This window comes from Mixophyes fleayi, chromosome 3 (genome assembly GCF_038048845.1).
Source record: "Mixophyes fleayi isolate aMixFle1 chromosome 3, aMixFle1.hap1, whole genome shotgun sequence".
Classification (NCBI taxonomy): Eukaryota; Metazoa; Chordata; class Amphibia; order Anura; family Limnodynastidae; genus Mixophyes; species Mixophyes fleayi.
This window is the reverse complement of record NC_134404.1, coordinates 156,933,719-156,955,600: the sequence shown is the minus strand read 5'-3', so window position 1 is coordinate 156,955,600 and position 21,882 is coordinate 156,933,719. Positions and strand designations below refer to the sequence as shown.

General features: G+C 40.0%; 1 protein-coding gene across 1 annotated transcript in view; it reads right to left on the bottom strand.

Moving 5' to 3' along the window:
- Nucleotides 1-21,882, bottom strand: part of LOC142143196 (CD109 antigen-like) — a 94,690-nt gene that overhangs the window by 57,346 nt on the left and 15,462 nt on the right. Inside the window, exons 9-17 of the mRNA XM_075200906.1 lie at nucleotides 20,636-20,738; nucleotides 19,517-19,626; nucleotides 18,636-18,845; nucleotides 18,137-18,232; nucleotides 17,956-18,018; nucleotides 13,269-13,454; nucleotides 12,107-12,259; nucleotides 11,896-11,925; nucleotides 7,113-7,173 (exon numbers count right to left, since the gene is read on the bottom strand). Of these exons, the coding sequence (XP_075057007.1) occupies nucleotides 7,113-7,173; nucleotides 11,896-11,925; nucleotides 12,107-12,259; nucleotides 13,269-13,454; nucleotides 17,956-18,018; nucleotides 18,137-18,232; nucleotides 18,636-18,845; nucleotides 19,517-19,626; nucleotides 20,636-20,738 (1,012 nt within the window). The remainder of the gene's footprint in view (nucleotides 1-7,112; nucleotides 7,174-11,895; nucleotides 11,926-12,106; nucleotides 12,260-13,268; nucleotides 13,455-17,955; nucleotides 18,019-18,136; nucleotides 18,233-18,635; nucleotides 18,846-19,516; nucleotides 19,627-20,635; nucleotides 20,739-21,882) is intronic.

Genomic DNA, 21,882 nt, shown 5'->3' with positions numbered 1-21,882 from the left:
TTTTTCATTTAAAGGCACCATCTTTCAAGTGTAGTGTTTGTAAGTCTAAGTCATATTATACTTTTGGTAAAATTGGTTTATTTTGTTCCTCTTTATGGTAACTACTAATAGAATTAAAGTATTAAATAGAAGCGGCAGTTCCTCTTTATGGTAATTAGTAATAGAATTAAAGTATTAAATAGAATTAAAGTATTAAATAGAATTAAAGTATTAAATAGAGTGGTATAGAGTTGTAGTGTGGTATAGATATAGTGGTCCCCACAATATAATAATAAAACCCTCAACTGGTCTGAATTCCACCAAACAAGTATCTGGACTGCGTAGTGTGGTGGCCCCGGTACACAATTTGGTACCGAGGCCACAATATAATTAAAAAACCCTCCACGTGTCAGAATTCCACCAAAAAAGGGTATGGACTGCGTAGTGTGGTGGCCCCGGTACACAATTTGGTACAGAGGCCACAATATAATTAAAAAATTAGGCATCAACTGTCACCGTTGTTTAATATCTGATACACCTAAATATGGACTGCACAGTGGAGTGGCCCCGGTAGTAAATTTGGTGCCGGGGCCACAATACCTCCTCCAACTTCCAAGTGTAGTGTTTATAAAGACAGACAGCGTCGAAGTGTTATTAGTTGACTTTCTTAACCCTAAAATTGTCCCTGTTGCAAATATTCGTGCAATGGACAGTTACTTTTTTATTGAAAGACTCAAGCTTTCAAGTGTAGTGTTTATAAAATATAAACAACAATACAGTAGTTTTAGAGCACGTCAATACCTCTTGTTTTAAATTATGACATGGCATTTTACTTTTGGTTTAATTTCTTGAATTTTTTTAAATTTGGTTTTACTTTTTGAACATGGCAAACGACTGTTGATTGGTCATATAATGCAAAAAAAAAAGGTCCAAGATGGAATTGTCCTTGGGCCCTCACACCCACCCTTATGTTGTTGAAATAGGACATGCACACTTTAACAAACCAATCATTTCAGCGACAGGGCCTACCAAACAACTTTGGCTGAAATGATTGGTTTGTTTGGGCCCCCACACCAAAAAAGCTATTCATCTCTCCCTGTACAGACTAAACAGGCTCTACTGAGGCAAGATGTCGTCCTCATCCTCAACCTCTGATTCCTCTCCCCCTACAGTGTGTACTTCCTCCTCATCACACATTATCAATTCGTCCCCGCTGGACTCCACAACCACAGGTCCCTCTGTAGTATCTGGAGGGCAGTGCTGTACTTCATTGAGGAATTGATTATTCATTTTTATAAACATCATTTTTTCAACGTTCTGAGGAAGCAACCTCCTTCGCCGCTCACTGACCAGGTTCCCCGCTGCACTAAAAACTCTTTCCGAGTACACACTGGAGGGGGGACAACTCAGGTAAAATAGAGCCAGTTTGTACAGGGGCTTCCAAACTGCCTTTTTTTCCTGCCAGTAACAATATGGACTGTCTGACATGTCTACTTGGATGGTGTCAGCAAAGTAATCATCCACAATTTTTTCTATTGTGACAGCATCCAATGCAGCGAGAGTAGACATGTCTGCAATGGTTGGCAGGTCCTTCAGTCCGGACCAGATGTTATCAGCATCCCCGCCAGTGCCTCTTTTGGGAAAACTGAGCTTTTTCCTCGCAGCCATAGATGTGGAAGAAAATTCGGGTGGAGCTGTTGGCATGTCACGGTCCTCTTCAGAGGACAATCTCCTGACCAGCAGGTCTTTGCACCGCTGTAGACTTGTGTCCGCCGGAAACAGAGACACAACATACGCTTTAAACCGAGGATCGAGCACGGTGGCCAGAATGTATTCCTCTGACTTTAAAAGAGTGACCACCCTCGGATCCTGGCAAAGCGTACGAAGGGCTACATCCACAAGAGCTACATGCTTGGTGTAATCGCAATGGCTTACCAGCTCCTCCCTCACTTTCTCCAGCTGCTTCTGCAACAGCCTGATCAGGGGAATGACCTGACTAAAGCTGGCAGTGTCGGAACTGACTTCTCGTGTGGCAAGTTCAAATGGCTGCAGAACCTTGCACAACACGGAAATCAGTCTCCACTGCGCTTGACTGAGGCGCATCCCCACTCCTTTGCCTATGTCGTAGGTGGCTGTGTAGGCCTGAATGGCCTTTTGCTGCTCCTCCATCCTCTGCAGCATATAGAGGGTGGAGTTCCAGCGCGTCACAACCTCTTGTTTGAGGTGATGGCAGGGCAGGTTCATGCTTTTTTGATGTGCCTCTAGTCTGCGGTAGGCACTGGCTGAATGCCGAAAGTGTCCAGCAATTTTGCGCGCCACCGCAAGCATCTCCTGCACACCCCTGTCACTCTTGAGGTAATGCTGCACCACCAAATTAATGGTGTGGGCAAAACATGGGACGTGCTGGAAATTGCCCATATTTAATGCCCGCACAATGTTACTGGCATTGTCTGACACCACAAATCCCCATGAGAGTCTAAGTGGGGTAAGCCACTGGGAGATAATTTCCCTCATTTTCTCTAATATGTTGTCAGCGTTGTGCCTCTTATTAAAGCCTGTAATACACAATGTTGCCTGCCTTTGCACGAGCCGCCATTTTGTAGTTGCTGCTACTGATGCAGCTGTTGCTGTTGCTGCGGAAGGGGATGCATCTACCCAGTGGGCTGTCACAGTCATATAGTCCTTCGTTTGCCCAGAACCACTTGTCCACATGTCCGTGGTTAAGTGGACAGTGGGTACAACCGCATTTTTTAGAGCACTGAGGACACTTGATCGTACTTCTCTGTACATTTTTGGTATCGCCTGCCTAGTGAAGTGGAATCTCGAGGGGATTTGGTACCGGGGACACAATACCTCCATCAGCCCTCTAAATCCCACTCCACTGATGGCGGACACCGGGCGCACGTCTAACACCAACATTGCAGTTACAGCCGCAGTTATACGCTTTGCAATAGGGTGACTACTATCGTATTTTGTGGTCATGGCAAACGACTGTTGGACGGTCAATTGTTTTGTGAAAGACTTAGCGGTCTTACGACTTCCCCTCTGGGAAGATGACCGACTAACAGCAGCAACAGCAGCAGTGGCAGTAGTAGGCGTACCGCTGCAGGATTCCTCGGATGAATCCCGTATTGAGGAGGACTCAGTCTGGCTGCTGACTTGGGCTGCAGGACTGAATCTGATGGAGATTGTGGAGGAAGTTGACGAGGAGGGTGTTGCTGGTGTGTATCCAACTGGACCACGGGATTTAGGTGTCCCTGTACCGATGAGGGTCCTAGCCCCAGTTCCTGAACTAACCACTGAACTATGAAGGTTATTCAGGTGACGTATAAGGGAGGATGTTCCTAGGTGGGCAAGATCCTTACCCCTGCTTATTTGAGCTTTACATAAGCTACATATGGCCATACATTGGTTGTCTGGATTTGGATAAAAATAACTCCAGACCGAAGAGGTGCATTTTTTGGTCTTCTGACCAGGCATGACGATGGGCTTTTTCATCCCATGGACATCAGCTGTTTCCCCCCCTGGTGCCTCATTTACAATAACCACATCACCATCCTCATCATCAAGTTCCTCCACAGCGCCAGCTACATCATCAATAGCCTCCTCCCGAGCCACCTCTTCCCGTACAGTGATGGGAAGGTCAGGCTTGAAAACCACCAACATCCTTGGACTCGCCTTGTGGATTTGTGATAATTTCTCTTTAGAAGGCAGAGTTGTTTGCTGTTTTGTTGCTGACAGCATAACTCTCTTCAATTTTTTGTAGGGGGGGGGGGAGGAGGAGGAGGGCTAAGATCCGTGGGTGAAGCTGAACCACTAGTCATGAACACGGGCCAGGGCCTAAGCCGTTCCTTGCCACTCCGTGTCGTAAATGGCATATTGGCAACTTTACGTTTCTCCTCAGATGATTTTAAGTTTCTCTTTTTGCTACTTTTTCTTAACTTGGGCTTTTTGGATTTTACATGCCCGGTACTACGAGATTGGGCATCGGGCTTGGAAGACGACGTTGATGGCATTTCATCGTCTATGTCATGACTAGTGGCAGCAGCTTCAGCATTAGGAGGAAGTGGGTCTTGATCTTTCCCTACTTTATCCTCCAAATTTTTGGTCTCCATTATATGTAGCACAAGATACTGCAGAATGTGTGAACTTGGTAATATTGCAGTACCAATGGACTTATACTGCTGTATTGGTTTTGCAAATTTGGTTATAATTATTATATATTTTTTTTTTTTTAAATTTTTTATTTTTTTTTACTTTTTTTTTTTTTTTTAAAAACTTGGGAATAATGGGGAAATAACTATGCCCTTAGAAGCACAGAGCACAGGACACAGCACCACTGGACTGAACAGGACACGGCACAGGACCCAGCAGCACTACGGAACTCAGCAGGACAGAGCACAGGACACAGCACCACTGGACTGATACTGCAGAATGTGTGAACTTTGTAATATTGCAGTACCAATGGACTTATACTGCTGGATTGGTTTTGCAAATTTGGTTATAATTATTATATATATTTTTTTTTTTTTACATTTTTTATTTTTTTTTACTTTTTTTTTATTTTTTAAAAACTTGGGAATAATGGGGAAATAACTATGCCCTTAGAAGCACAGAGCACAGGACACAGCACCACTGGACTGAACAGGACACGGCACAGGACCCAGCAGCACTACGGAACTCAGCAGGACAGAGCACAGGACACAGCACCACTGGACTGATACTGCAGAATGTGTGAACTTTGTAATATTGCAGTACCAATGGACTTATACTGCTGGATTGGTTTTGCAAATTTGGTTATAATTATATATATTTTTTTTTTAATTTTTAATTGTAATTTTTTTTTTACTTTTTTTTTATTTTTTAAAAACTTGGGAATAATGGGGAAATAACTATGCCCTTAGAAGCACAGAGCACAGGACACAGCACCACTGGACTGAACAGGACACGGCACAGGACCCAGCAGCACTACGGAACTCAGCAGGACAGAGCACAGGACACAGCACCACTGGACTGATACTGCCGAATGTGTAAACTTTGTAATATTGCAGTACCACTGGACTTTTACTGCTGAATGTGTGAACTTGGTAATATTGCAGTACCAATGGGCTTATACTGCAGGATTGGTTGTGCAAATTTTGTGGTAATTAAAAAAAATTAAAGTAGTTTTTGGTATTTTTTTAAATAACTTTTTTTTATTTTTTTAAACACAGGGGAATATTGGGGAAATAACTATGCCCTTAGAAGCACAGAGCACAGGACACAGCACCACTGGACTGAACAGGACACAGCACAGGACCCAGCAGCACCACTGACCTCAGAAGGACAGAGCACAGCACACAGCACCACTGGACTGATACTGCAGAACACAGCACAGCACAGCACAGCACAGAACTAAACAGCACAGCACAGAACTAAACAGCACAGCACGAGATCTACCAGGACAGAGGACCACCTAACACACCCTCCCTCTACCCTGATCAATGCCCGAGTGAAGATGGCGGCGACTAGCGGGGAATTTATAGGATCCGAGTATCGCGAGATCCGACAACGGGATTATGAGTCAGAGCCTCAGTTTCAGATTTGAATTTGGCGCCAATACCCGGATCTGTCTCGGATCCGACTCGGATCGGCAACGTTCGGGTGGGCTCGGATTTCATAAATCCGAGTGCGCTCATCCCTAGTGTACATACATCCTGTTTCTTTGAATTATACATGCTGAAGTTATCTTTCAATGTATCAATTTCAAATATTTTTTTAATTTTCATTAATGTCTTATATTATGAAGTCCTTCCACTCTGCCTTGGAAGTGGTACCATCATCATCATCACCATTTATTTATATAGCGCCACTAATTCCACAGCGCTGTACAGAGAACTCATTCACATCAGTCCCTGTCCCATTGGAGCTTACAGTCTAAATTCCCTAACATACACACAGACAGAGAGACAGACTAGGGTAAATTTTGAGAGCAGCCAATTAACCTATTAGTATGTTTTTGGAGTAAGGGAGGATACCGGAACACCCGGAGGAAACCCACGCAAACATACAAACTCCACACAGACAAGGCCATGGTTGGGAATTGAGACAGAGGTGCTAGCCATTGAGCCACCGTGCTGCCCGCGTTATAATGTTTGCAAATGGACAGAGGACAAAAATCTAATAGTAGTTGAGAACGTGTACCCTAACAGGAAATGTGTTCCTGAGAGAGATAGAATGAAGAAGAATGTGTGTATTATTATAACATAACTCCCAAAATGTGAGTATCGAGACAGGGGCCGTACACTTGAAATTAGCTCATATTAAATGTAGTTGCAACACATAGTTATTTATGTCGAAATGTTGCAATATTTATGGTTGATATTATAAGTTATATACACGTTAGTGATATCCAAGGTTCAGGTCACAGGAAACATATCATGTCTGGTATCATTTTAATCCCCAATTTATGCGCAGATGTCCGTTCAATCGCCGAACGGATCGCACCTTGCGTATGGAAGTTATAGATTGTAGGAAATAAATGATTAGAATGATATTGTCTGTGTAGTGCAAATAGACCAGTTTAAACCAGTTCTTGGCGGGAAGATTGGAATGCATCTCCAGGAGAACTGACCCCCACCCTTGGATATTATCGTTTGAACTGGCCAATGACATGCATTGCACTGAACCCTCCCGAAGCCTGAACCTATGGAAGCAAGCCACATAATCTGTATTGTTTTCAATGTATCACTGACTGTATATAAGTGGGAGCTCTGGGACCAGTGTTCAGTCTACTTGACCACAGCCTTCAGACCTAAATGACTGTACACTGGATAAAGAGCGCCTGCGATAAGTAACGGCTGTACTTATTTTATTCACACTTGTTATTCTGCTACTTTTGGCTAATAAATCAAATTGTGCTTTGAAACCACATCACTGGAAGTGGACAATCGTTATTGGATGCAACTAGATGCACATAACAGTGTATATTGCATGTTCTATAAGGTGAAAAGCAGTCTAAAGTGAATAGCAAGCGAATTATAAACATAGCAATGCATATCACACACAGTGCAAAGTAAAATGTACTTTTATCTAAGCTTTGTAATATTTAAAGAATGTACCAGCAGACGTAATATATTCTTTACAAGACTCACCTTCATTTGGCAGATAAAGCGTATTTATTATGGCGTCAGACAGAGTGTTGTAATCCCTAGGCTGGTGGTAGATTAGTAAAAATGTCAGGCTTAGTTTGTAACACAAGGAATCATTTATTAGCAAACAAAAGTTGAAGCTAAACATATATCTAGTCCTACTGTTCACTGTATAGCCATTCAGTTTAGCACATTAAATTGCATATTCTGACACTACTAAGATTTTTGGTGCATTTTCCAACTAAGAAAGGTGACAATGTCAAATTCACTAATTGGATTTAAAATGGTCTTGTCTGGATGTATTTCTTATAAGAAAATGTTGCTGTATCTATGATTAATAAATAATATAACTGATGCAGACAAAGGAACAATGGGCCTGATGCAAATAATTGAGTAAGTTTTCGTACTCAAGTTTTCTGGACAAAACCATGTTACAATGCAAGAGGTGCAAATGAGTTTATTATTTTTAGAGATGTTCATTGGACCCCCGTGTTCTGGTTTTGGTTTTGGTTTTGTATCTGGATTAACTTCGTGTTTTGGTTTGGTAAAACAGCCCTCGTGTGTTTTGGTTTTGGACCTGTTTTTTTTTAGAAAAATTGCTAAAATATGCTAAAATCACATAATTTTGCTCTTTTATTTTTCCTACATTATTATTAACCTCAATAATATATATTTCAAGTCATTTGCAGTCAATTCGGGCAAATACTGCAGCGACCTGGCTGGATGCTAAGTGACAGAGCAATGACTCAAACACACAGCATTTCCTAGCACATCTAGGAAAAATAGGCACATAGCAGTGGCAGAAAAGAAAAGTGGTGCAAGATGGATTTGTCCTTGGATCATGAAATCAGTTATGGTTCATTTGATCACTCCACCTGATCCTTGGATAACTGTGGTAATTCTACAGCTAATACATGGACAGAGTGAAGCGGGTGGTCATGTACAAGGAGACCCTCAAAAGTGTGAAAGGGATCCCGGATATCCCCACCATGCTGCGAGCCTTCTTTGTCTGTAACTGCATCCGCAGAACTCTTATTGAAAAGAATATTTTTTCTGCTGTGAAGTCCATGTCTTGCTTTTTCCTCATGACTCTTTGGAGGACCCTTGGTTGGTACAAGTGGGACAGCTCTTTCCCTTACAATTGTACTACACCTTGGTTTTACCTGGATGTTGGACAATTTGTGAGAGAGCACCATCTGGAGGGACTTAAACTAGACTTGTGGAAGCCACAAACTGTCCACAAGCTCATCAGAGCTAAAGACATTATGAGGTCTGTTCCAGGTCTCTCTGCTGCAACAACAAAATACGTGTGAGAGAATGTGGCCTCTAAGAGGCTAATAGACGCAAAGACTTTGCATGGATGGCTATTCAGAGAGGTCTGCCTCTCAGGACATTCATGCACTCCCGGAACCTGTGCAAATATGTCCACTGCCCCTTCTGCATCACGAGAAGGGAAACAGCACAGCATATTTTTTGGGACTGCCCCACTGCACAGGCACTGTTGCAGTGCGGCACATGAATTTAAGGACAGTGTGCCCAGAACTTGCCTTTGGTATTTTATGGATTATTTCCTGGGACCAACACCACTGGGGCAATCCAGGAGGCCTGGCGCCTTATGAATTGCTTTAAGGATGCTATTTGGCTTGCCAGAAATTGCCTCATCTTGAAAAGGAGGAAGATGACCATCCAGGACTGTCGCAGGCTGAGCCACAGCCTGCTAAGAGACTATAACACCATTGATAGTCCTGAGGAAGAGGAAGATGATTAATTTTCTGTCTCTCTCTTCTCATTCTCCCCCTATGTATCTGTTTATTCAATAAAACCTTGGGCTTGTGTATCTCCCTTCCTTACCCCCCCCCCCCCAACCCATTCCCCTATCAGTGTTTGAAGTTTTGTTGAATGTCTTGCCTTAATTTATGCACCCTTCCCTATATTTGTGTCTGTCTCATTAAAGCTTCAGTATTCTGTGTACTGCTGTGAATCCATTTTGTTAACACAGTACAATGTGACTGCAGATTTACAGCAAGCCTGCTAGCCCTAGTATTTGTATTTCAGCAATGACAATTGGCAATGGAGCTCTCCTCTTTGTGTGTAACCTATATAACACCGTACAATTTGACTGCAAATTCAGAAGACCAAGCCTGCTTATTCTAGTATTTGTATTTCAGCAATGACAATTAACAATGGAGCAATGGAGCTCTCCTCTTTGTGTGTAACCTATATAAGACCATACAATTTAACTGCAAATTCAGAAGACCAAGCCTGCCAGCCCTAAAATTTGTATTTCAGCAATGACAATGAGCAATGGAGCAATGAGGCTCTCCTCTTTGTGTGTAACCTATATAACACCATTCAATTTGACTGTAAATTCAGAAGACCAAGCCTGCCAGCCCTAGTATTTGTATTTCAGCAATGACAATTAGCAATGGAGCTCTCCTCTTTGTGTGTAACCTATATAACACCGTACAATTGGGCTGCAAATTCAGAAGACCAAGCCTGCCAGCCCTAGTATTTGTATTTCAGCAGTGACAATTAGCAATGGAGCAATGAGGCTCTCCTATTTGTGTGTAACCTATATAACACCGTACAATTTGACTACAGATTTACACCAAGCTTGACAGCCCTAGTATTTGTATTTCAGCAATAACAATTAGCAATGAAGCTCTCCTCTTTGTGTATAACCTATATAACACCTTACAATTTGACTGCAAATTCAGAAGACCAAGCCTGCCAGCCCTAGTATTTGTATTTCAGCAGTGACAATTAGCAATGGAGCAATTGAGCTCTCCTCTTTGTGTGTTACCTATATAACACAGTACAATGTGACTGCAGATTTACACAAAGCCTGCCAGCCTAGTATTTGCATTTCAGCAATGACAATTAGCAATGTAGTTCTCCTCTTTGTGTGTTACCTATATAACTCCGTACATTATGGGACTGCAGATTTAGAAGACCAAGCCTGCCAGACCTATTAATTCTATTTCAGCAATGACAATTAGCAATGGAGCTCTCGTGAATGTCACTGTAGACTTTAAAGAACACTGCTACCCCCTCCTCTTTCTATTTTACCCATGACACTGTCCAACTGCTCTACAGACTGTGCTACCTCTTCTGTGTCCCTCTGTGAAATGGCGCTCGATCGCCATGGAGGGCGGTACTTACAGAATCTAAAACTCACGAGATCCGACGACGTAGCGATGACATTTTGCCTCGTTTTCAATTCCTAAAAAGCGTGAAAGTACCAAGCCGGCTCGACTCGGTACCCGGATCTGCTAAGTTCGGGTATGTTCGGTTCTTAGGGAATCTCTAATTATTTTGCACATAAGGAAAAGGCAGTTTTTTCATGTAGCACACAAATACTTGATAGCTTATTTGTACACTGAAATTTAAAGTTCATCTAGGACATGCCCTACCCCAACTATAAATCTGCCATCAAATTTTAAATTCACCTCCCCCTCCAATGCAACATGGTTTTGCCTTACTTGCTTACTTTTGCTTAACTTTCCTTAATGAATCAAGCCCAATGTTTTTTGCCATTTATAGGGGTAGAATAGGAATTTGTTTAACTCTTATGAGGTTAATTTGCAATTCTTTTAACTTTTTATAATAAATCAAACATCTAAACACATTGGATTCACAGGGGTTAAGTATTTTTACTAGTGCTTTATGAGCATCTAATAAGCATTGAAATGCAGAAGTACACAAAACAGTAGAGTTCCACAAAACACTACAGCAATAGAATGCAATGCATCTATAAACATAAATGGATATAATAAGACTAGAAACAATGGTTTTATACTGTCAGGCTCATTTAGATGTATTTTACAAATGTTAAAAACTATTGAAACTTTTAAAACTTCAATTTTTAAAAAAAGCAGTATGTATGGCAAACTACATTCTTTACCCTCTTCTGGATCAATACAATTACGTAAATGTTTTTCACTTTCAATATTAGTAACTATATTATTTATTCAGAGAGTGGAATAAACTTAAAAAAACATGTTTTATCTATAGAGTGTTTGCTAGACCATTTAATTTAGCTGTGTCACAATAATTTAAAAAATGGCTCTATGCTTTAGAATATGTCACTATGGTCACGCATGGGCGTTCACAGTGATATAGATTTATGGTGCCTATAATCGTCAACTGCCTGGAGCCAGGAGCTAGCACAGTGTCTGTGGTTGACAGCTGCATGGAGTCACAACTAGCACAGTGCCTGTGGTTGACAGCTGCATGGAGTCAAAACTAACACAGTGCTTGTGGTTGACAGCTGCATGGAGTCACAACTAACACAGTGCTTGTGGTTGAAAGCTGCAGGGAGCCACAACTAGCACAGTACCTATGGTTGACAGCTGCATGAAGGCACAAGTAGCACAGTGCCTGTGGTTGACAGCCACATGGAGCCACAACTTGCACAGTGCCTGTGGTTGACAGCTGCATGAAGGCACAACTTGCACAGTGTCTGTGGTTGACAGCTGTATGGAGCCAGAACTAGCACAGTGCCTGTGGTTGACAGCTGCATGAAGCCACAAATAACACAGTAACTGTTAGCACTGGCTGCATGGATCTAGCAAGTGTAGGCAAAGTACAATAAGGGTGAGTTCAAGTACATGAGTTGGCAAAATGTATGAACTGATAGCGATGATGATTAGCTGAGATGCATCCAACTCAGCATACTATGTACAGTTGCAGGCCGGGCTGTATCAAAACTGTTAAATATATGATTGTGTCAGAAGTAGTAAATCTACATTTCCCAAACTTAAGAAATGTTTAATAGAATACATACCTGTATGTAACTCATAAAACATTTTTCCACCTGGAAATACAATGAGATTATATAAATATAAACACATAAAAAGGCACCAGCCATTTCCAGCCTTTGATCAGTTTTTTAAGCAGTTTATAGTAAGTAAAAGAAACAGGTCCAATCTTTCTAGAACACAATCATGCCTATAAATGTGTATGTTTTCCCAAGTGGTATATTCACGCAAACTCACTCTACTTGTAGTTAAATCATTTCCTTCTCCTAGAAGTGTGGAACTTTTATCAACAACTCGGAGTCCCACCAAAGAACGGGATTCTTTAACATTGACAGATAAGGACACATTTTCTGACGGTTGAGCTGTGTTTTTACTCCACGATAAAGTCGCCTGCAACAGAGACAAAATAAATACAACTGTAGGTTAAAAGTTATAGACTAGTAGTGTTCTCAACTCTTTATGCCTTAAAGGCTAATATAAAGCATGCTGTCATGATCTAGGGCCTGATTCATTAAGGATCTTAACTTAAGAAACTTCTTATTTAAGTCTCCTGGAATAAAACCATGTTACAATGCAAGGGGTGCAAATTAGTTTTCTGTTTTGCACACAAGTTAAATACTGACTGTTTTTTCATGTAGCAGACAGATATCAACTTTAAATTTCAGTGTACAAATAAGCTATCAAGTATTTGTGTGCTACATGAAAAAACAGTCAGTATTTAACTTATGTGCAAAACAGAAAACTAATTTGCACCCCTTGCATTGTAACATGGTTTTGTCCAGGAGACTTAAATAAGAAGTTTCTTAAGTTAAGATCCTTAATGAATCAGGCCCCTAGTTCTTAACATTATGACTGGAGATAATATGGAACAATTGGTAATGAATGGCTTTCTGACTTTATATTTTATAGTACATATTTTTATATCTTAAGTATATGATTTTATAACCTTTTTATGTATTTGCCTTAAGATTGCTGTCAATGAAAATCTAAATTAAATTGTTCTGTCTTTGAGGCCTTAAAAAATTGTACTCAGTCAATAAGTGTAAATCCATTGATCTCAGGCGTTTTAGTACTGTGTTCGCTGGGTAGTGATTTGGTAGAGATTGGACTTACAGCAAAGAGAAAGGCTGGGAAAACCTGGTACTGACCACACTCAATGTTAAGCAGAAAGAATTTCAACAGCTGACACAATTTCAAAATGATGTTTTATCACAAGAGTTACATTTACTACAAAAGGGCAGCAACAATTTATCATCTAAAACCTTTTTTTCAAATTGTAATCTAAATGCTGTACAGTTAGAAACCTTACATGAGTTTAACCATTAAAATTAATTAAGGTAATTAGATTACACCTAGTACAATCACAGTTAGGTGAGAAAGATAAATTGAGGACATTTACCTTGTTCTTTAACATGCCTTTGATGTACAGCATGTAAGAGGTTTGCACAATATCACCGTAATTTCCATTAACATTATGAAAGTAAAGGATGAGTTCAGCGGAGGGAGCCCAAGAGTGCTGGGGTGTGAGACTAAATGATGTCCTGTTCTTCCTCCCAGCAGAGACAGGCATCCTTTTAGCCATAACCTACAGTACATAAGAACAAAGTTGTGCTCTGTCTTTATTATAATAACATTATATAGAACAAACTACATTTATCCCTAAAAAACATGAGTTTACAAATGAATATATATATATATATATATATATATATATATATATATATTTTTAGTGACATAAACGCAGGGAAAGTGATTGAAGGCAGATATGTGTCTCACAGGCTTCTGTCTTGTACGTTTTAAAACCCCAGGGAAAACTTGAAAGGGTTCCTGGGGTTATGAATGGAGGGAGAAGGACGGGCTCCATTCACATGGCTCATTTTGGGTTCCAGAGAGCTAGCAAGCTGCTGGCTAATCAGGAGTTGCACCTGGTGAAGTGCTGTTAACAGACTGCTAGGCAGTTATTCGAGTCTCTTATTACCTGTGACATAAACACTGGGAAAGGGATTAAAAGCAGATATGTATCTAACAGGCTTCTGTCTTGTACTTTCTAAAACCCCAGGGAGAATGTTGTGTTTGGGAAAACTTGTAAGGGTCCCTGGGTTTATGTATGGAGAGAGAAAGACAAACACCATTCACATGGCTTATTTCCGGTTCCAGAGAGCTAGTAAGTTGCTGGCTAATCAGGAGTTACACCTGCTGAGGTGCTGTTAAAATGCTGCTAGGCAGTTTATTGAGTCTCTTATGACCTGGGGAGGAGGTCAGATGCTTCCTGAGACATTGCAATGTATGGCCAGTAAGTGCTGTTTGTTATGTGTGGGGGGGGCACAAAGGTCCTTCAATTGAGGGAGGGTGTTCCTGTGTACAGCCATCTAACCCCAGGAGACAGTAGCCCAAATATGAATATATATATATATATATATATATATATATATATATATATATATATACAGACTGGGGTGCAAGAGGGGGTTGCCCACATTGTATAGACAAAAAAAACAGGAATACTCTGCAAACACATAATTAATGCTGTACTAAATGCTTTTATATATTAATAACAGGGAATGTTAGTTCCACATATTGCAATATCACGCCAAAGTCTTCCCATTCTGGTCAGTCCTACCATGATCAAATGCAATGCTTTTTTATCTCTATGCTTTTTTATCTGGGCTTAAGGCCAGGTCTCCCATGGCTGTTAGTGCTTGGGAAAGACTTGCCTTTAAAAGCTGTGTGCAGGTGAGCCTTAAACCCAGATTAAAAGCATAGCATTTGATCATGTTAGGACTGACCAGAATGGGAAGACTTTGGCGTGAGTTGGTCAGCTTATAAAATACATTGGTCATTTATTCATATATATATATAATATACAATTAATGCTGTTCTAACCACTCTACTATATTAAAAACAGGGAATGTTAGTCCCACATATTGCAATATAAGTCCAGTACATAGAGAGTGCAGAGGATCACTGCCTTTTTTTGTGTATATATATATATATATATATATATATATATATATATATATATATACAATGCATTCAAATCCCTAAAAAGTCTACAGACTTGACTGAATTGCAAATTACACTTTCATTGTGTGTTTCTTCTTTTAAAATATGCTGACGAATAATAAATTATGAGTTTTAACATTTACTTTAAGTGCCTATTGGTTTAAAATAAAAATATTGTCGGGAACAATCTGTGTAAGTGTACTTTGTAATGCAGAAAAATCTGTTACATTTTTAGGCATTTCAATATTTTTGCAAGCCTGCGTGTATAGGAAAAGCTATAATTAATTTCCTACTCCCTTTTACTAAATATGGCTGTTCTCTTGACTCTACTTAATGTATATATTGCAGGATTATAGTCTGCTCATAATTTCACAGTATGCGCCATTCAAGTGTATTAACCTGCTCCGTGCTTGTGGGTTACTGTTGAGTGAGCCACTCAATGTTGCATGATCATAACACATTCTAAGATTCTATACTATAATATGCTATCATTTTATAACACATTATAATCCATTATAGCTAACAGGAGAGTGTGGACCTTGTACATCTTACAGCTAGGAAGCTGTGCAGAGTGATCAGTGGCAGCAATCAGATCTAGTTTACAGGTAAATACTATTAGCAAAATAGCACTATGAAAAATGGGGTAAAACAAAACGTAAAATAGTAGAGAACCTCATTCACCCGCACCTTCTTTAAACCACACCAACATTTAAATAAGCATGATGGTCCCAAAATGTCACATCTGAAACAGCCAGACTAGAATAAATAGGAGTTAATGTACAAAATAGTAGAATAACTTTGGACTTGAATTTGTGAAAGTGCACCTAGATTTCAGTAGGACGCATAGGTTTGTTGAGTAAGATGAGAAGGGTAGAGGGTAGAAGATGTGGACTATGTTATTGAATATGGTGTGTGTTTCTCCACCAAACTGGTCCCATTAAATATATAGGCTTCCAGCAGAGAAGTGCATTTCTCTGCGCTTCCATGCAATATATTAAAAAACATTCCACAGACAAAAATGACTAGTAATAAAAACATTCCTGATGACCCATCACTCTGATCTCATGATTTATTTAAGTCATAAGTGAGGCTTAAACCGAGCAGTATTTTACTAGGAAAACTGAAAGGTTTTTAAATTGAAAGTGGCGGTGCTAAAAGAGTAGGAAGTTGGTCTTTGATGTAACATCTCCATTTTTCTACAAGACACCTCCTTTTGTCCCCTTCCTACAGGCAGGGCCGGATTAAGGGAATGGAGGCCCCTGGGCTAAGGGGCCCTCCATTCCCCGCAAGGCCCCCAATGTGAGCCGTCCGCCGCCCCCCGCGAGGACCCCCCCCAAGTCCTCCGTCCCGGCGCGCTGTAAGCTCCTTACTGAGGAGATCTCGCGAGAGTTCATGAACTCTCGCGAGATATCCTCAGTAAGCAGACTACATCGCGCCGGGATGGAGGACTGCACTGACAGTACTCAGCAACATTGATCGGGCCGTGGACCGATCAATAATGCTGCTGAGGAGTTTGAAGGGCCCCCTGGATGCCCGAGGCCCCTGGGCTATAGCCCAGTTAGACCTTGGGTTAATCCGGCCCTGCCTACAGGTACACTTTTAGTTTTCTGAGGCTGCTCCCACAAGAGGCATGCATCCCTTCATGTGCTGGGCATACCAGCAAAGTGTATCAGTGCAAAACAAAAGTATTTTGCAGTGCACCTCGGTTGTGCATCGTAATTGACTTTTAGAGTCTTTTGATGATTCCAGTCAAACCTTCCAAAAACTAATTTGTATTACCATGGAACAGTATTTCATTTCGTATCCCTATTACTGTTTATTTATCTAGACATAACAAAAATGTTCTTTATCTTTTATCCTGCCGCCAATTAAAAATTAGCTTTTCTTTATTAACTGTATCTATCAACATTTTAAAATGATTGGGGGTGCTCACGTTATCGCCCCTCCCCTCGAAAAAACCATGCATAGAAATGGTTAGTGGCGCAGCAGCACAAGTACTGGGGGTGCTCAAGCACACATAGCACCCATCATCATCATCATAATCCTTATCAACATTTATTTATATAGCTCCAGCAAATTCCATAGCACAGAGCTGGCTCCCATTACCCATGGTGCCTAGTAGTATTTATTATTATTATTATTATTATTATTATTATTATTAGTAGTAGTAGTAGTAGTAGTAGTAGTAGTAGTAGTAGTAGTAGTAGTAGTATTACCATGGTACACTTTGGAAGCTTGCAAATATACTATAATTTAAAAATGTGTGTATGTGTACTTCAAGCTCCTGGTAGGTAAAGAGTTAACTGCAGGCTGATGTTCAGCAATAGAAACTGTAATGACTGTAAGCAGGCCCGGCGCACCCATTAGGCAAGGTTAGGCAGTTGCCTAGGGTGCCGGGCTCTGATGGGCGCCACAGATTTAAAATGCATTTATTATTGTACTTTAAAACTGCACGGCGACCGCTGAGCATACCTTCTACGGCCGCCGCACAGCTTCAGATAGATCCACGGGGAGAGGGGAGAGGCTATGGATCACCACCGCCGCCTCCCCTCCAACAGCTGATGGGGCGCTCCGTCTCCTCCCCTCCACTCACTGACTGTCGAGCATGACATCATCATCACGGCCCGACAGTGTCAGTGAGGGACAGGACCCGGCAGGGAGGAGCAGCTTTATGGAGCCAAGTTAAGGTAAGGAAAGAAGTGGGGGGTGGGGGGGGGGGATTTTGAAATTGTGCCTAGGGCGCCGAGGACCCTAGCACCGGCCCTGACTGTAAGGGATAGAGTTTGGACAGGATGGCAAATAAATGCAGCGCATGAGATTATGTGACAAAATATAGAGTGCCAGTGTCACAATTAGACATTTTTTTTACCAGGATTTGTAAATGTATATTTACAAACCCTGGATTTAGTTATCCTTAAGTAAATTGTTTTCCCAAATTTTAAAAATACAACTACATCACATTAAAGCTGAGTGCATACATTTACATGTTAACATTTTTAGCTATCGCATACTATAAACAGTAACTAGATATTAGCATTTAAAAAAAGAAACCAAAAATTCAAATTATTCCTTTCTGTACATACCACATAAAATAACTCATCCACCTCAGGATAGACATCAATCTGCAATTCAAATGGTTTCCCAACCTGATATTAGTAAAAAAAAAAAGTTAAAAAATATATAATGATTTTCTTTTCATGTTGATTGCAATCTTTGCACCTTAGAAGGGGAACACACAAATTATCTTACTTAGTTTAGCATTACCTCTATTGGAGTACTTGGCTCTTGTATCTCTATAAAATAATTCATTCCATACGATTTGTACAATTGCCAGGATTGTGTGATGTTCTGATACTCAGCCTGCAAACATATTCATTTGCTAATTACTAACAATGTGAAAAACAATGTGGATTTGGATTACTAGCAATAACCAAATGACAACATTTAAAGATGCTACTGCAACTCTGACCACAAACATAGTGCAAAAACTTGATATAATCAGCCTTTGTCATTATACAATAAGAATGACAAAATAGAATATTAAAAATACAGCACGATCCTAAGGTTGATAAAGTCTACAAATTATGTACTTAATTTATGACAATAACAAATAATGCTCTATAAGGTCCAACAAACAAGTGTGTTCCAATATACAGCCGCAAGTAAAGTTATCAGCATTTGTTACCAATTATGTCCATTACCCACAGCACCCATTGCTTATTACACCCATTTCCCTATATATGCATTGTTATGTTGACGTTACCTCAATTTGAATCAATTCAGTTGATTGTTGTACTTCAAATTCAATGCTGATAATGCCATTTTGTGGGATTATGTATTGTTGTGGAATGGAGTTGTTATCTATGTTGAAATTATACCACCAGTAGCTAGCTAACTGTGTTATTTTAATAGAAACATTGTTTTCTCTCTCCTCTGTGGACAATGCTTCATGATCCAGTCGCAGTATTTTTACCTGTGAAAGCAGCAAATTCAAGGCAAATGTAAAGTTCAGGAAAAAATTGTTGGAAGCACAAGGATTATACTATACAGTTATCAATGCTTATTCTACTTTTTGAATGGGAACATTTAATTATAAACTATGCAAATGTAGAATGCACACAAGGACTTAATTGAATGAGTTGTTAGATTTAGTCCAAACTGGCCCTTAATGACTACATGTCAGCCAAAATGCTTGTCATTCCTAGCCAGGGTCACTGATCTGCCTGTAAGTACTATCACAGCTGACCACACTATTAAACCCCCTTGTGTATTTGGCCACGCAAGTGTCCTTGTAAGTAACATATCCTGTTATTTGAAACTCAGGATTGGACATTCATTTATTTATTTGATCACTTTTCATTCAGAGCAGCACGATGGCACAGTGGTTAGCATGGCTGTCTCACAGTGCTGGGGTCATGGGTTCGATTCTGACCATGGTTGTATCTCTAGATGCTGTGGTTTCCTCAGAGAGTTCAAAGACATAGAATTTAGACCGCAAGCTCCAATGGGGCAAGGATTCATATGACTGACTACAATTTCCCTGTACAGTGCAGCATGACATGATTGACAGTTTATAAATAAACAATAAGCATCGGTAACAGTTCTATTTATTTGTATACAACATTTAAACTTTTATTGACATACCTTTGTGGTGTAATTTAAACCTGGATAAAACAATCCTGTTCTGTCTTGTAGTATAAGCATGTACTCAGAATATGCTCTTGTGATGCATGATGTTGACTTAATTGTGATACCTATAAATATATAATACTTATTATTATCAAAAAAATAATTATGCAATACCCATATTTCCCAACATTGTCCCTTGAGGAGATTGGGACAAGTAAAGTGCACCACCAAAGGGGTGTGGTAACGCAACACTGGGGATGTGACACATCCCCAATGAGTGTGCCCAGTGCTTCTGAAGTGCTAGGCAGCTGCCAACCCTCCCCCCAAAACACCCTTGAATTGTTGGGTCCACCGGAGGCACTTGCCCCAGCTTCACAAGGCAGGGGACTTATCTTCCAACTTTATGTGAGTCGGGACAAACGTGCCGACTTCAGGACTGTGGGTCATTCCCCTCAAATTAGGAGTGTCCTGCTGTAATCAGGACAGTTGGGAGATATGAATATCTGCATTTTACATTAGTTGCATAGTTAGATCATGAACAATTGTCTAATGCTGTTATAAGAGAGTCAAAAACCCCAGTAAAGCTACTGTATTTCCTAATTTATTTCATAGCTGAAATTGTCTACAACACATCTCACTGAACTGCCACTCTACCAATGTTTTTAGCAATATAATGTACACAGCATCTTTAGTACTATTTATTTAGATGCTTTGTACATTATACTGCTGTGAAGCCTAGAGAGGTGACAATGTACATAGACCTGGGGCCCATATGCCACAAATTATGTGGCAATCTAAGTTATACCTTATTAAATCTGTGTACAGCACAGACATTATTTCTAATAAAAAAAATTAAGGTCAGTTTGTACTTATGTTTTGACCTCTTATCTAGTTTTGCTAAATTACACATTCACCTGTCATGCTGTTTGAACTTTATGTTGGCCATTTATAATTGATATATCTTTAGGCCTATAGTACAGTATAGTATAGTATAGTATAGTACACAAGTTACATTTGTTTGTGTTTGAAAGCAAACCTGTAAATAGTGCTTTAATAAACACCACAGACAAAAAATGTCTTTTGACAAAAAAAACCTTAAATGTACATTATGTAGTGTAATATTCCACAGATTACCTGTCAGCTCTTCTGTAACTGAGGCTGTTACATTCACTAAACCCCACATCATTATGTCTACTACTTCCATGTGTGTGAAGCTGAAGTTTACAGATCCTGAGATCTACAAGGAATATAGAAGCATGATACAAAAAAGCATGATTTCTACTTCAACATATTGCGCTCTAAATTATAAGATTGTTCTTAGTCAATAACATCCATCATTGCAGTACGTTGCTTTATTATGCTCTTGGGGCTAGATTTACTAAGCTGCGGGTTTGAAAAAGTGGGGATGTTGCCTATAGCAACCAATCAGATTCTAGCTGTCATTTTGAAGAAAGTACTAAATAAATGAAAGGTAGATTCCGATTGGTTGCTATAGGCAACATCCCCACTTTTTCAAACCCGCAGTTTAGTGAATATACCCCTTGGAGTCTACATACAAAAATATGTCAATTTCAGCTTGTCTTCTCTGCGTACATGTACTATAATCTCTACTCTGGATTAGACATTTAAGTGGTCTGTTTCAGAGCATGCTATGGAAAATAACCATACTTGTAGTGCATTTTCCTGCGAGCTCAAGAGTGCAGACCACACATATCTCTTGCTGTTATCATTAGGATTATTGCTTTGGCTACTTACATATAGAGGAATGGACTTTTAAATAAATGGTACAAAATTACTGTGCTACATTGTGTGACAGTTTGTGGTAGGCATCTTAACTGGCACTCCATGTGACGAACACCCACTTGCACAGTATCTCAAAGACCGTTGCTCCACCTGTACATTCTGTATACAAATTACTATCCATGGACCTGATTCATTAAGGATCTTAACTTGAGAAACTTCTTATTTCAGTCTCCTGGACAAAACCATGTTACAATGCAAGGGGTGCAAATTAGTATTCTGTTTTGCACATAAGTTAAATACTTACTGTTTTTTCATGTAGCACACAAATACTTGATAGCTTATTTGTACACTGAAATTTAAAGTTGATATTTGTGTACTACATGAAAAAACAGTCAGTATTTAACTTATGTGCAAAACAGAATTCTAATTTGCACCCCTTGTATTGTAACATGGTTTTGTCCAGGAGACTGAAATAAGAAGTTTCTCAAGTTAAGATCCTTAATGAATCAGGCCCCATGTGTTCAATATAAGTAAAGTGAACTTTGGTAATCACAGTGTCTCACTTTTATACAGTGCGTTCCTTCTATATCTTATTACACTAATATGTACTTGGACATGATTGTAAAGCATTTAGTTTC